Genomic DNA, 16113 nt, shown 5'->3' with positions numbered 1-16113 from the left:
TGTATATGTGTGTGTGTGTGTGTGTGTGTGTGTGTGTGTGTGTGTATGCGTAGGTGTTTTTAATGTGTGTGTATGTGTGTATGTGTATGTGTGTGTATATATTTTTGTGTATGTGTGTGTATATGTGTATGTGGGTATATATATGTGTGTTTGTGTGTATATGTGTGTGTTCAGTGTGTGAATATATGTGTGTGTGTGTGTGTGTGTGTGTGTATGTGTGAGTATGTGTGCATATGTGTATGTGTTTTTTATGTGTGTGTGTAGGTGTGTATATGTGTGAGTGTGTGTATTTGTGTGTACAGTATGTGTGTGTGCATATACACTTTAGATCTGATATTTAGGTCAAGTACACAGTGACATCCCACACTCTGCACTCTCTATAACACACACACAGACACACACACACACACACACACACACACACACACACACACACACACCCAGCCCTGTCTGCCAGCTGTGAGCAGCATACGTGCAGTCTCACACACCGTCTCCTCACCGGCCACAGCCTTTTTCCCCCAACACATCATTTTCCTGGATGACTGGATCCTTTGCCATGTCTCTATGGTAACCTATGAAATATCATAAGAAACATAACTGGTATAATTGATGTTGCAGTAGTTCATAAAACCAACTTCCCTCCCTGGTATTCTCTCTTTCTGTCTTCTTTTTCACCGCAGACCTTCAGCACTCGGGGCCAAAAGGTGCAGCAGTGTGGCTCCATGACAACACAGTATCACTAGTTAGGTGTGTCGAAACGTGCCACTCAGCACACTTCTGACCACGCCCATCGCCGACGGCGGGTGCGCCCACATAATGGACTCGACCTGCTTGTATAGCCAGCTCATCCAAACTGAAAAGATATCACATGACTGCATTATATAGAACAGAGGCCGTTTGTGCTGATTGGCTCAGAGCAACTTCCACTGTAATGACTCGTCACACTCGGTTCCACTTTGAGGGGAACTCAAACTGCGTCGGTTAGGACACTATGCGTTCCCATAGTGTCCTAACCGACGTAGTGTCTCGTTCCCCTATCTCGGGGAACAAGGGTTACATACGTAACCCGAGACGTTCCCCTTCGAGGGGAACTCGAACTGCGTCGGTGACGACACTATGCGTTCCCATAGTGTCCTAACCGACGAAGTGTCTCGTTCCCCTATCTCGGGGAACAAGGGTTACATACGTAACCCGAGACGTTCCCCTTCGAGGGGAACTCGAACTGCGTCGGTGACGACACTATGCGTTCCCATAGTGTCGTAACCGACGCAGTGTCTCGTTCCCCTATCTCGGGGAACAAGGGTTACATACGTAACCCGAGACGTTCCCCTATCTCGGGGAACAAGGGTTAAATACGTAACCCGAGACGTTCCCCTTCGAGGGGAACTCGAACTGCGTCGGTTACGACACTATGGCAGTGGTTCCCAAACCTTTTCAGCTCAAGACCCAAAAGAGAGATTCGGTGTCTCCCCGGGACCCAAATTTACAAAAATACACCATGAAATCATTGTAAGATCTACGTTTTTAAACTGTGGACAAAAGACGGAACAAACCATGAATTTAAACGTATGTGAAGTATATTTATTCCATTGTAAAAGTAAACAAAAACAGAAAAGGTCTCTATTGTCCTTCCTGTGTGTCTGTCCCAACATTTGTTTTAAATAATGCTGACTCGACTTTACTGAGATGTATGTGTCTGGTTGAAGATATCAACCAGCTGATCTAGTCTAGGTTCGGTTTTTTAAAAAGTGATTTTCTGAGGTCATGCTGAGCATTTAGTCTGTTTCTGTATTTGTTTTTCTAGGTATGCTAGACCCATTTTGGGTCCCGACCCTCAGTTTGGGAAACATTGCACTATGGGAACGCATAGTGTCGTAACCGACGCAGTGTCTCGTTCCCCAATCTCGGGGAACAAGGGTTACATATGTAACCCTTGTTCCCCGAGATAGGGGAACTCTCGTTCCCCGAGATAGGGGAACTCGAACTGCGTCGGTGACGACACTATGCGTTCCCATAGTGTCGTAACCGACAAAGTGTCTCGTTCCCCTATCTCGGGGAACAAGGGTTACATACGTAACCCGAGACGTTCCCCTTCGAGGGGAACTGGAACTGCGTCGGTGACGACACTATGCGTTCCCATAGTGTCGTAACCGACGCAGTGTCTCGTTCCCCTATCTCGGGGAACAAGGGTTACATACGTAACCCGAGACGTTCCCCTTCGAGGGGAACTCGAACTGCGTCGGTGACGACACTAAGGCGTTCCCATAGTGTCGTAACCGACGCAGTGTCTCGTTCCCCTATCTCGGGGAACAAGGGTTACATACGTAACCCGAGACGTTTATCCCGAAGGGAAATAGCAGAGTTACAGCAGCCATGTCACACGTAAGAATACCAAAGCAAACTACATACAGTGAGTATTCCTCAAATGTAGGCTCGTACCCAAGCTCTAAATGTCTTCAATGACCTCAAACTCACTGACTAGGTTTGCAAGTACATTCAAGTCTGGTTTTTGCTCTTATTCTGAAAAAGACAATTATTCCTCATGGTGGTTCTGTTCCCCATATAAAGCCGCCCAGCTGGGAACTTTTCAATAGGTGTTCACATAGTCCGCAGATTGGTTCCATCATTTTCTGTATTACAGGCTGGTGTTGGTGATGAAAGTACTGTTGGCACGCATTAGGACCCACTGAGCCTCATCTGACCTCCACTAAAGTTTGACTAAAGCACAGATGTGGAAACAGGTTTTTGCCTGAAAGGCAGGGCAAGGCAGCTTTATTTGTAGAGCACATTTCAGCAACAGGGCAATTCAAAGTGCTTTACACAAAATCAGTTAACCCTTGTGTTGTCCTCGGGTCAAACTGACCCGTTTCAACGTGTTTTATATCAGAAATGTTAGATTTCTTTCAAGGAAATCGCCCCAAAATAACATGGATGGTTCCATACAACGTTCTTCAGGTAAAATTAATGATTACTTTCATTGAATTTTCCGGGTGTTTTATTTAATCTTATAGCATTTTAATTCTTTTTTTTAATGGTTTCCAAACAGTATCCGGACTAAACTCTGACATCTACCCATCTGTGATCCACTCAACATCCTCTGACCTTAACTATTAGTCAAAATAATGCATAATTTCTGCCTTTTTAACTAAAAACGTATGTATAATTTGATAGAAATTAGGTTTGTTGAACATGAATTCCAAGAATGAGTGTAAAACCTGTTATTAAACCAGCTCAGAAGTGCCAACAGCATGGAGAGAGTGACAAATCAGAAAAAGCGACAAAAACATCGGAAAAGCACCAAAAAAATGTCATTTTTAATTTTTACCAGGAAGGACAAGTTCATAACAAATGTCCATTCATAACAGAAAGACAACACAAGGGTTAAACAGATGAAAACACAAGAACAAACAGTTAAAAGTTAAAACATTAAGACAGATAAGACCCTAACCCTAACCCTAACCCCTAACCCCCTAACCCTATGCCTAACCCCCTAACCCTATGCCTAACCCCCTTGAGACTACCTTCCCACTAATTAGTCCATGTTAGTGCTGCCTTTGGTGATCCCCTCAGTGTTAATACCCTTCACGACTCTATTTGTAGAGACGTTACCTTTCGTCTCCTCGGACTCTTCTTCACACTAATTAAGCCGATCTAGCGCTGCCTTTCGTGTCTCATTTTCGACACTACACATTCACACTTTTTCATTAAAGTGTCACCCTTCGAGTCTTTCTTTCTCTGTATAACACAACCTCTATACCTATTCCTTTTCCTCAAAAAACTTCATAAAACAGATAAAACACAAGTGTCATAAGTTATGTATGAATGCAGACGTAGACGTGGAGTCAGTGCTGTATATCCGTCCAATCAGCACATGGCGTGCAGTCCTTTTGGTCTGTGACACATTCAAAATGTCACTAAATGCTTTTTTAGTCATCAGGAATCTTTTGACAGTCCGGTACAGATGTTTGGCTTGGTGCCCGATTCATTTCCTTTATAATACTACACGTGTTACGTAACTTTAGGCTCTGGCGTTCTGCCAAAAGTAGTGCGTGAGCGCCCAACAACTGCACAACAACCTGAACTTGAACTCTGACATCCCGATGACGTAAAACGACACGTGTCGCCACCTCTGATGCAATCCCGACGTCGATTCCAAGAGGGATCAAGACACACACACACACACACAAACACACAAACACACAAACACACACACACCTGTGACCCTAACCCTAGATTGCTGTTCAAACCTGTTTGACTATGACGCAGCCCTTCATTCCTTAAACACTAAACATAATAAGACAAACCATCCGCTTCCACAACTAATGAGCAATACTATCTTAGATCACATGATTAGGAGTACTACAGTATTTTCTATAAATGTACATATTACGTAGGTATAAGTATGTGTAGCTCTGTGCACAAGTCATATCATTCTATACAGAGCATTTTGCATCTTTGATAAGACATGTAAATTAATTGTAGTTTTCTTTCAATTTAAATCCATAAACTGAGATTTAAGGCCATATTCTACGGAAGACAATAAGTGGCAAATGTCAAAATTTAATCTGAGTTTGAATCTCAGAATTCAGATTTTTTTTTAATCTCCGAAATCTGAATTCGTTCCCAGAACTCCAACACATGTATACATGCGGTCCTAATAATCTTCCATGATATTTTGTTACGTCAAAGACCAATAATTTACTTCAACTCACAGGCTAACACAGTTACTTTCCAAGGTATTTTCCCTCAAGTGAATTTCAACAACTGTACTGTATTCGACATATAAAAGAATATATCTATAACCAAAAAATATCTATATCCAGGAATAATTGCTCTTTTGCACAATTAGGAACAAGTCAGCAAGAAAATATTCCTCAAATATCTCCACTGGTGATGCATCACATTTACATAAATATACTGATTTCATTACAAAACTACAATAGTTACTGAAAAATGTTACATCTCAAACACAAACAACAGGTCAAATTACAGTAATGATGGTCTTTATTTATGTAGCAGTTTAAATACATATGCACTTACAGAAAAAATACAAATACAAATACAAGTAAATGTCATTTAGTGACATGAAAATGAAGTTTTTTAGAATGAAATGTTCCCAACTCCCAAATTATATGAAATGCATAAATCAACCAGCAAAACGTGGAACTATGTTAAAAAATATATATAAACACAAATCCCCAATATTAAAAGTCGATTAGATATTATACAATCCAATGTCGGCTAAAATAAGATTATTAGCCTACTGTTGAAAGGAAACATGAAAAATACCCCACATTATAGAAATAAAATACAAATCAAACACAGAGGTAAAATTGTGGAATTTGTTAACAAAACCAAACTCACTATTGATATATAATTATAGTATTATAATATATTGCAAACAGACTAAGATACCTAAAATTGAATTTAAAGATATTATAAATAATTTAGTAAAAGCCTAATTTAAAACTCTGATGGATAGCCCTAACTCTATGAGACTGTCCCACTGAGACCCCACAGGCTCCACTCAGAATCTGGACCATGTCTGTGGCGCCCCCAAGTGGAGCAGACCCAACAGTGGACTAACCCCCGGGAGACAAATGTCCTCTTTATGGATTCTATAACGCATATAAAGAAGGGATTTCGGTCATTTTAGGTCATATGGTTGGTCTAATCCCTGTAATTGACAGAACTAATGATTAGGGGGGTTGAGTTTTTACCTGCATCATTACCACCGGGATTACAATATGGGTGGAGTTTCTCAATGAACTTACAGCCAGTAAAGGAGTAGATGAGAGCTGCAGCATCTACGTCATAAAAGGAGACCAGACCCTCCTCATAATCCACAAACACCCCCACCTTCTGAGGCCGAGACTTCAGAGTGAGAGGGATTGGAGAGTCCGCCAGAGCCTTGTACTGATTTCCATTTCTCAAGCACACAGTCCAGAAGCCATTCATAGGAAACAGTGATAATAAGAGGTTCTTCCTTTGGATTGTCTCTCTGGCCACTCCTAAAGCCCAGGAAGTCTTCCCTTTGACCTGAACTTCATAGTAAAATCTCCCTGAAGAAAGGCTTTGCTTTCCTAAGACAGCATTAGAAGATAGTCTCTTTGGGTTGTCTGGGAGATTCAGGTTTTCATCACCACGCCGGACTTGCTTCCAGTCCTCAGACAGGATGAGATACAGATTGGCTGTTTCAGGATCAAGAGTCACGTCCACTGCAAACCGCTGAACCCTCTTCAGCTCAACATCGGCACACATCTTCTTCATGTCTTTACTGAGTGTCTCCTCCAGCTGAGCCAAAGCTCTCCTCATAGTCCCCTCATTTGAGGAGCGAACTCTGACCCCTGTCCAGTCTTTGGTGGGCGGAGCAGGGTTCAAGGACGGGAAGCTTTGGAGGAGTTGTAGGGGGTCTTTAGTACGTGAGAGCTGCTCCAGCTCGGAGCTTCTCTTCTTCAACTCAGAGATTTCCTCCTCCAGCTCTCTGATGAAGCATTCGGTCTGTTTCTCTGTTGTTTGGTGCTTCTCTGTGATTGCGTCAAGGAGCTCAGCCAGACTTCTCTCAGCAGACTTTATCAGAGAAGTGAAGACCTGCACACTGGCTGCTGTGTCGTTGGCTGCGTCCTCCTGGCTTAGCACCAATGACTGTTTGAGCTCCTGGATCTTCAGTTGTCTCTCTTGGATCATCTGCTGAACTTCAGCCTCTGTCTTTCCCAGCTCAGCTTTCTTTCCTTCATATTCTTCTAACAGAGGAACAATGAGATGAAGCTTGTGACTGGACTCGGTGCAGAACTGACACACACAGATCCGGTCCGTCTTACAGAACAGCTCCAGAGGTCTAACGTGCCTCTTACATATTCTGCTTCCCGGGTTTTCCACAGCATCAATCAGCTTATGGCTTGTCATGACGGTGACTTTCTGGTGAAGCTCCAGATGAGTCTCGCAGTAGGAGGACAGACACACCAAGCAGGACTTCAGGGCCTTCGCTTTGGTTCCAGTGCAGACGTCACAGAGAACTTCTCCTGTGATGGCACGTTGCTCCTCTGAACTGTTGGAGCTCTTCTTTTGAAGTGACTGCCTGAACTGAGCAGCCATCTCAGATATAAAAGTGTTGACCCGAAGTTCGGGTCTTCTGTCGAAAACCTCTTTACACATGGGACACTGTCTCTGGACAGTCACATTGAAGTGGTCTGTGATGCAGTTCTTGCAGAAGTTGTGTCCACATGGTATGGTGACCGGATTAGTGAACACATCCAGACAGATGGAGCACAGGAAGTGGTCTTCAGAGAGGAGACTGCTGGCTGTCGCCATGTCTAGGGAAAAAAATGAAAGTAGGAAATGACTTTGTTAACTTAATTTTAATATGTAGTTTAATATGTAGATCAGGCAAGCCTTTTGCAATGATTTTAAGGTGTATTTCCTGAAAAACCCTAATATACGTTTTTGGATTTCCCCCATCTTTTAATGTGTGTTTTTTAAGTTTTTAGTGTATGTAATAGATGTATGAAGTACACACTCCTGTTTGAAATACACCAATCGGTGATGCCACTGATTGACAAAGCCAGTCCAGCTTGGATTAGTTCGGCTGCAGGATTTGCCATGTCAGCAGTGCAGTGGTCTCTTGTTCCTTGAGGGGGATGAGAGATCTAAACACGAGTCTATACGAGTCTACGAACTATACCTAACCAAAGGTAAATGTTCAATTCCCTGTCATGTACAACCACCACATGGCCAGTACATGGAATAACCCAGGTGTTACATCAAGCAGTCTCAGAAGGAGGAACGTATAAATGTAGAAAGGTAAGAAGGATGAATCAGGTACAATGATCAGGTGTACTCACTTGTTGTACTCGGAGGCTCTGTTGGACTGTCCACCTGAAGTTGTTTGTTGAAAGAGTGAGAGAGAGAGAGAGAGGGAGACTTGTCTTGACTGCAGTTGTGCTTTCTGTTGCTCTGAGCTTTCTAAGTTTCAGTTTCTTTTACTATAGAGCATGTGACTGTGAAACACCCCTCCAGCTTTCCCTACTGTTGGTTGTTGCTCTCCATAAAAACTAAGGCAGAACTTTTGGAAGGTAGCCAACCTTGAATCAAATTTTAGGAGACAATCTTCAAGGCTTCAAGGTGTTGCGACGGGAATGTCTGGAATGCATGAATTCTTAAGGAAAAATGCTAATTAGTATTCAAACAACTGGAAAAAAAGCATATATTAGCCTGTTTAACCTGCAAAGTGATGGATTGGTCCAAACTGCCTCGGATTCAACATGTTGAGAACAGAGGAGCTGCTCTATTTACCTCGGCCATTTCCTCTACAAAACACTTCCTTTAAAGAGGACTTCTAGGGCTGCCATGCCCTCTGGCGGCCATGTTGGAAAGGTTCAGCTGATCAATAATTGTAGCATGCAGACATACACTCTAAGAAATTTCTGTTTATTAACGGTTGTATGACTGTCTGTTTTCTGACCGAAATTGTCCATAGAAAGTGATTCACAGTTGTATTTGTGTTCATTTATATTTCAGAGTGCATTATGGGAGCTTTATCTGTTTCCCCAGTAGGTACCTGGATACGGGAGCGTCAAAAGCCTCAAAAAGCTTCAAAAGTGGACCAAAAAGCGTTGAAAATGTTGTTTAAAAAAACGCCAAAAAGTAAATAAGAAGCGTTGAAACAAGCGTCAAAATTACTTGATTGATTACTTGAGAAAATGTGAAATGACATTTGAAATAACAGAAAATGTTCTGAGTTTTTACTTCAATTTTTAGTTTTTAATTACCGTTAATGAGCTATCCGAACTTTTTTTCTGTTATTTTACGGATTCATTTCTTAGAGTGTATCACAACAAGATATCCTGATTTTTTTCTAAATTAGGGAATAGGTTAAATAATTCTTTCTTCACAAAGTGGCTAAAAATCCCAATTTGTCTTCCATGTACATTATGTACAATCTTTTTAAATAGTTGCTTTTAGTGATTCTCTAAAGACAACTTTAATAAATAGACTATGAGTAAGACAGGGTTGTAGTACTCGAGTCCGGACTCAAGACCGTTTATCTATGGTCTCGGACTTGTCTCGGACTTGTCTTGATACTGTCATGCATAAGACCTGTTTTTCTGTGCCGGACTACGTCTTGACTCAGACTCGGTCTTGTCTTGGACTCGAACCTCTTTGGACTCGGTCTTGACTTGGACTCGACTAGTCCTGGTCTTTGACTTGTCTTGAACTTGACTTGACTCGGACTCAAACCTCTTTGGACTCGGCCTTGTCTTGGACTTGAACCTCTTTGGACTCTGTCTTGTCTTGGACTCGACTAGTCCTGGTCTTTGACTTGTCTTGGACTCGACTCGGACTCAAACCTTTTTGGACTCAGTCTTGTCTTGGACTCGAACCTCTTTGGACTCGGTCTTGACTTGGACTCGACTAGTGCTGGTCTTGGACTTGACTAAGGTGGTCTTGACTACAGCCCTGAAATAAGATAACCATAGTCATTTGACTCACTGTCTACAGCTGTGGTAGCATCCTGTGAGGCTAACTACAGCTAAGCTAAATGTGAATGTGAACATGCTAACAGTAACAATGCTAATGCTAAAATGCTGATGGCTAGCAGGGTTAGTGTTTAGCATGTTCTATGTCTTAGTTTGGCATGTTAGCATGCTTACATTTCTCAATTAGCGTCAACCTAGGGGTTAATAACACTGAGTTTGACCATTGGCTGGGATTTGTTTTCATGCTAGTCGAATGTGAGCAGTTTTAGCGCAAACTGCTAATAAGCTAATGACGCTAGTCGCTATTGCTATACCACTGACAAGGCTCAAAATAGCACCACACTTCCACGGTAGAATTTTGTAAGTGGCAGTTTACTAAAAAGGTATATTTGATGAAGATTGTACTGTTCACAATTACAGGCAGGCGCCATCTTGGGTCATGACTGTTTTTCCAAGATGGCGCCTTCCTGTATTAGCGGTTTGTGCTAAAACTGCTCAACCCAAAACCCAGAGAACGTTATTAACCCCTTGGTTCATTTTGGTTTTGGTCATCTAGGTTTTATTTCTTGGTCCAATAATGTCCAAGAACTGGGAATATTACTTTATTTAGACCTATTTATTACCTTTTACAGTTGGTCCTTATAATAACTGGTAATATAGTTAGTTTGATATATTTTCTGTTTCAAGATTTCAATGCTACTGTATATGTGAAGCATAAAAATAGCAGTAAAGATGAGAAAATGTGAACATCAGAGTTCTGAAATTTTATTTTAGGTAAGCATAGAAACACATTCTGTTGCTTAACACTATTTAAAAAGAGAAAAAAAAAACTTTTCACTGTTGTAAGTTTTTAAAATTGTACTTTTTACTCCACTACATTCATCTGACAGCTTTAGTCCCATTACACATTAAGATCCCTGCACTCATGCTGTTTTTAAAATACCTGGTTTTATTAAAAAGAAACTACCCAACAATATAAAGGCCTACAAGTCCAGCTGAAATGATTGGACCATTAAACACTTGGTTGACAAAACTGTTTCTAGTTTCTAAAATGTGAGGATACTTTTACTTTTAATAATTCAGGTACATTTTCCTGATGATACTTACACATATTTAAATTTGCTTGAAATTTTACATTTGTTCTTGAATCAGATAGGGTAGACTCTCCCTGTTCATGCGCCATCTTGAAATAGCCGGCAAGGGACATCCAGGCTATACTGAATTTCGCGCTTTCGACTCCCAGCTGCTGCCGATGGGTATCTGGTAATATATGAATTGCTTTGTCAACGTTTATAAAGCCAGTATGCTTCATGTCATGTGGCTCAGACACGATATTCACAGACCTCAGCCGTTGCTGTCAGGCCGCACCAAGGAGAACCTTCTGGAGGGGTCCGGGATGAACCACCTCTCCCACAGATCTGAGTGAACAGCGGGGTAATTCCAGGGTTTAAATGGACCATTCCAGTGCAGCAGGTGCGCCTCCTGTAGGACGCTCTCTGGATAGCGGGCATCTGGACTCCAGCCTGGACACACAGGAACACTTTTTTAAATATTATTATTATTATATAATCTATTATAAGTCACTATTTTAATTGCAATTTCATTTTTTTGCTGAGACTGGTGTGTTGTGTGTAGCTCAGATGCCACCCTCGGCTCAATTAACTTGAGATACGCTCCGTTAAAGTACTTTATTTTTATTTGTAAAAGTGTGTTTTCTATACTTTATATGCTACAATTAGCTTCCAATTACCACAGTAATTATGCATTTAGTACCTACTACTGACATTCCTCTGCATGGTACCAGAGACGTTGATCTTACCCAGGTGTCTGACGTGCCACATTGGGTCCAGTGTTGTGTATTTGTCATGAAACACTATCAGCATGGGGGGGGCCGCCACGCCTCCAGCCATGGCACTACTGTATATGTTCTGCCTGGTGGGAGGGGGGGTAAGAAGAGGGTTTGTGGGGTTACAACCTGTATGTGTGAAACGCAGTTCAGCCAACATACATAATACAGTCTAAATAATATAACAATATAACAATAACTGCTACATTTTAAATACAAACATCTAAGAAAGTGTTGGAATTTTTCAGCATACTTGTCTTTCATTGGTGTGCTTGGGGTCATGTCACAAACAAAGTGGATATCCACACAATCTGCAGTACTAATACTCATGATTGCAAGCTTTACGCAGGTTATACTGTACTTTAAAAAGTAATTTGAAACAAAATGCTACAGAGACTAAGTCCAATTAAGCTAAACCTGGAGTGGCATGCTCTTAAATGGCTTCAAATGTGACGGTCTGGTCTTAAAGGTCCCATTCCAGAACATGTTGTCATGCTTTTCTTTTCTACGTTTAGTTAGTTAGTTAATAAAAAAAAAGAATCATGTATTATCTATTAGCACACAGACGGGGAGCATAAATCACATGAGATTTTCGGATGAACAAAACTGTATCATCCGCATAGCTGTTGATTTTAACATGATGTTGTCAGTAGATACAATCACCGGGAGGCATGTATTTACAAAACCAGAGGGATGGGATCGCTCTATCCCAAGGAGATATGAAAATGGCATGTAGTTTGTTTTTAAAGAAACATTTGTTTTCTTTTCCAATCAAATGAATGGACTTCTTCTGTAGAAGAGAAAGTCCTTATCTGGACATGCTAAATGCAACGTTTCCAGTCACCGTCCATACCTGAAATTCTCCTCCATCCATTTCTCCAGCTGTTTGGTGATCTTCTGCTTCTTCCATTCGCCGACATCTGCCACAAACACTCCAGGGTTGAATGAGCAGTCTCTTGGGTTGATGCCCAGGTCTCTAATTGTCTCTTTTCTATAGTCCAGGAAGCCCATGTAGGTTGTCTAAGGGATGAGCTCAGAGCAAAGCGTGCCATGTTTCAATAACCAAAGCATCTTTTAGAGAATTCAATTCCTCTAATGGTATAAAAGTGAGTGCCCTTTGGTTGCATGAATTCACATTAATTCACATGCAAGTTGAATGAAACATTAAGAAATAGATCTGGCATGTATCTACCGGTGGAAATAATGGCGCAAGCCATTTTATTTCACTTCAAACTGGCAGGTTAATACACAAGGCGGTATGATAAAATACATAAAAATCCACCTGCATGCCGATGCTGCGCACCATCTCATGTGTGGAGGGCAGGTCGCAGTCAGTGGAGAAGGCCGCGGCGTGGCCTGGCTTCAGTTTGATGTTAAATAGATCCCTGATGTCGCCTGAAACGCATCAAAACACCCCAAAACGGTCCAAAATAAACTGTACACACACCTTACACCTGTTCCAGCACTACTGAACTCTGCATGGAGTATAGCTCTATTGTTGAAGGTCTGGCTAAAGCAACAAGAAATATGTACGATACAACACTGATGCTATGCGCTCTGATGTTAGTAGAACTGTAGTTTTAATAAAAATCATAATTTCAGGCCGCCCAAAACAATATTGGACACAGAAAGCGTGAAAATCATGTTTTCAACAAGTATTTTCTAACATGTATAATGGGTTTAGAAAGAGTTTTTTACTAATATTTAAAGTGCAAGGTAGTTTAATGTAACCTCGCAAACTTTCTTTAATATCATCTATTTCTTTATGTTTTCTTACCTCTCAGCTATTTTCTTTTGCTGCTGTAACAGTTAAAAGTTAAAAGTCTGATGCTTATGTTATAATGTTTAGCTGTGTGAATCTCAAAAGGAAAAATACGTGGCAGAGGATACTACTATTACAGGTATAATATCACATAATATCTCTATGATGACCTGTTATTTGTAATGAAATCTACATACAGGAGTCACTGAGTGTGGTCTTGGCCATGTCAGTAGTGGGATTCTTACTGATTGTATGGGGTGGACAGGTGTCTTTATGCAGCTAACGACCTCAAACAGGTGCATCTAATTTAGGGTAATAAATGGAGTGGGGGGGGACATTTTGAAGGCAGACTAACAGGTCTTTGAGGGTCAGAATTCTAGCTGTTAGACAGATGTTCAAATACTTATTTGCAACTGTATCGTACAAATAAATAGTAAACATTGTGATTTCTGGATGTTTTTTTAGATTATGTCTCTCACAGTGGACATGCACCTACGAGGATATCAGACCCTCCATGATTTCTAAGTGGGAGAACTTGCAAAATAGCAGAGTGTTCAAATACTTATTTGCAGCTGTATCATACAAATAAATTGTTTAAAAATAATACATTGTGATTTCTGTTTTTTATTTTTTAGATAGCGGGGTGTTCAAATACTTATTTTCCTCACTGTATAAGTCAACCTTAAAAAAGTCTTTATCTTAAGGATACTTAGCATGAAGTATTTGACCCAATGGATTCCTTCCTACCACGATCACATATACACACCCTGCACAATGACATCATCGTCTAAGTATATCACCCTCCTATGGCTGATGTCGAGCAGAGGCAGGTAAAAACGCACAAAGTTGAGCTGCAAAACACAAGCACAGTTATTATTACACCTCTTAGGGTCATTTTCACATGTCAAACAAATTGTAATTACATTTGTAAATGTAAATTTGTATTTACCGTAAATGCCATAATAAATTTGTATTTACCGTAAATGCCATAATAAAGGGAATTAAACTGTATTCTATTGGTATTTCCTGATACCAATTAGGCTATCCATTTCATAATAGTCATAGGACTCAGTTACAGTAACCCTCTAAGGACTAAGAGCACATTTTAGATATCTTCTTGAATTCTCCTTTTTAGGGTATTTGCATATAACCTGATCCCCACGTATTTCCTTAAATTTCACTGACACCCAAAATTGTTCCAAAGCAATGTGTAAAGAGGTCATTTGGCCCTTGAGTGGAAATGTTTTTCAAATCTCTTGGGAAAACATAGCTATGCTCAATTGTTCGGGTGATTGACATGACTTTTGAAAAGTATTGGGTTTACAAAAGCAATAGTAATATATGAGATAGTAAATAAACGTCTCGCCAAACATCGCTTGGACTTGTCGGTGCATCTTTTGTCCTAAGAAGGCTGAAAAAAGTCTAGACCCCAAGTACAAGACAAACCCATACAGTATTTCCAGCTAAAATAAGTATAATATATATATAATCTTATATTCGGACCAATGCAGTATAAAGTGCGTATGGATACATGTACGTAAGCGAACTCACTGGATGTAACAGGTCGGGTCGAGGGGAGTCGGGCTTGACCTTTCCTTTAAGAACCATGGGGTTGAATTCCAATATCTTATATTTGATGCCTTTGAGTTTAGTCCTCATTATGTATTGTCTGGGGAGATGCAGAGAAAGACTGGGTGAATAAACTGAGAAACATCCAGCTGCTGTCAGCTGTTATCAGAGGATGCAGGTGAAGGAAACAACAAATCAAAATTCTCCAACACAAAACTGCCAATATGCTAATTCACAGTCATTTTCTGTATATCAGTAGTTTAATTCAAAAGAAATATAGAGACTTTGTGGTCCATTTCTGTGTGAAAGGGTCTCACACACATTGCGTAAAAATGTAGAGCGGCTGGCTGAATATATTACGTAAAATTAATAGCAAAGTCTCTTTAAAGGACTATCTTAACCCTCATGTTGTCAAGTTTGACCCGTTTTCAGTTTTTTTATTACAAAAAAATGGGCCGTCGAAATATGACAATGTCACCATTAGAAATATCAAATAACTTTGAAAAAAACATCAACAAAAAGCACCCACAACGTTGAAAAAGTGACAACATTTTTTGAAAAAAGCAATAATAGTGTTGAAAAAAACCTTATAATATAAGACAACACAAGGGTTAAATAGAATGCACTATTTCAAATAGTGAGTAGGGAATGGACCTATTTACTGTATGAATGTAATAATGAAGTCAAGCAGAGGTAGGTAAAAATTAAAAAATGTAAATAGAAGACGGGCTTGTTTTTGTAGAGCAGATCTCTGAATATACGTAAAATGAATAGCAGTCTCTTTCAAGTGCCATCTTAACCCCCATGTTGTCGAAATATGACAATGTCAACATTAGAAATATCAAATAACGTCAAAAAAAGCACCCACAACATTGGAAAAGGGGCAAAAAAATGTCAAAAAATGACAAAATATAAGACAACACAAGGGTTAAATAGAATGCACTATTTCAAATAGTGAGTGTAAAATGGAGATATTTACTGTATGAATGTAATAATAAATGTTACACTCTAATAACTCATTCTGATTTTAGATTATCATTATTAAGTGATCCTCATTCATTTCCCCCTTTAAAGAGCATTGTTAGGGAAACACGTTACCAACCTGGTCGGTTTCACAGCATCACGGAGAGTGACAATGTAGAAGAGCACGTTGGCGTCTGTGTTGCTATGGACGCTGTTGATGGTCGCCATGGTTGCACCGGTACGCTCCTCCGATGCACATATGACGACGGGGATGACGTTGTCCGCCTCGGAGACTCTCGCTGTGGGACCTCGCGCTGCAGAGCCGACGCTCTTCCAGTGATCTGGGAGATGACAACACATGTTCAGTATATACCTGAAACTGCTGGTTATTAACAGCTTTTAACTATTGTTGTACATCCAGGACTAAGAGATCGTAGTATAATCCTGTATATTACTACTAGGAGTATAGTAGGTCCACCTACATGCAGGACTAAGAT

General features: G+C 40.5%; 2 protein-coding genes across 2 annotated transcripts; both read right to left on the bottom strand.

Moving 5' to 3' along the window:
- Window positions 1-5468: 5468 nt before the first annotated feature.
- On the bottom strand, window positions 5469-7991 carry LOC117940007 (E3 ubiquitin-protein ligase TRIM21-like). The gene is made up of 2 exons (XM_034865393.1): window positions 7842-7991; window positions 5469-7313 (listed from the first exon to the last, which is right to left on the bottom strand). The coding sequence occupies exon 2, from the start codon at window positions 7309-7311 to the stop codon at window positions 5671-5673; it is 1641 nt and encodes a 546-aa protein (XP_034721284.1). The 5' UTR covers window positions 7312-7313; window positions 7842-7991; the 3' UTR covers window positions 5469-5670.
- A 2794-nt stretch (window positions 7992-10785) lies between these two features.
- On the bottom strand, window positions 10786-15976 carry glt8d2 (glycosyltransferase 8 domain containing 2). Its single transcript, XM_034865357.1, has 7 exons — window positions 15756-15976; window positions 14636-14753; window positions 13851-13935; window positions 12605-12717; window positions 12176-12342; window positions 11296-11408; window positions 10786-10999 (listed from the first exon to the last, which is right to left on the bottom strand). Exons 1-7 carry the CDS (start codon window positions 15974-15976, stop codon window positions 10821-10823), a joined length of 996 nt encoding a protein of 331 aa, XP_034721248.1. The 3' UTR covers window positions 10786-10820.
- Between the last annotated feature and the right edge of the window lie 137 nt (window positions 15977-16113).

The sequence above is a fragment of the Etheostoma cragini genome, unplaced genomic scaffold (genome assembly GCF_013103735.1).
Source record: "Etheostoma cragini isolate CJK2018 unplaced genomic scaffold, CSU_Ecrag_1.0 ScbMSFa_1523, whole genome shotgun sequence".
NCBI lineage: Eukaryota > Metazoa > Chordata > Actinopteri > Perciformes > Percidae > Etheostoma > Etheostoma cragini.
Note: the sequence above shows the minus strand (reverse complement) of the source record. Positions and strands in the feature narration are given on the sequence as shown.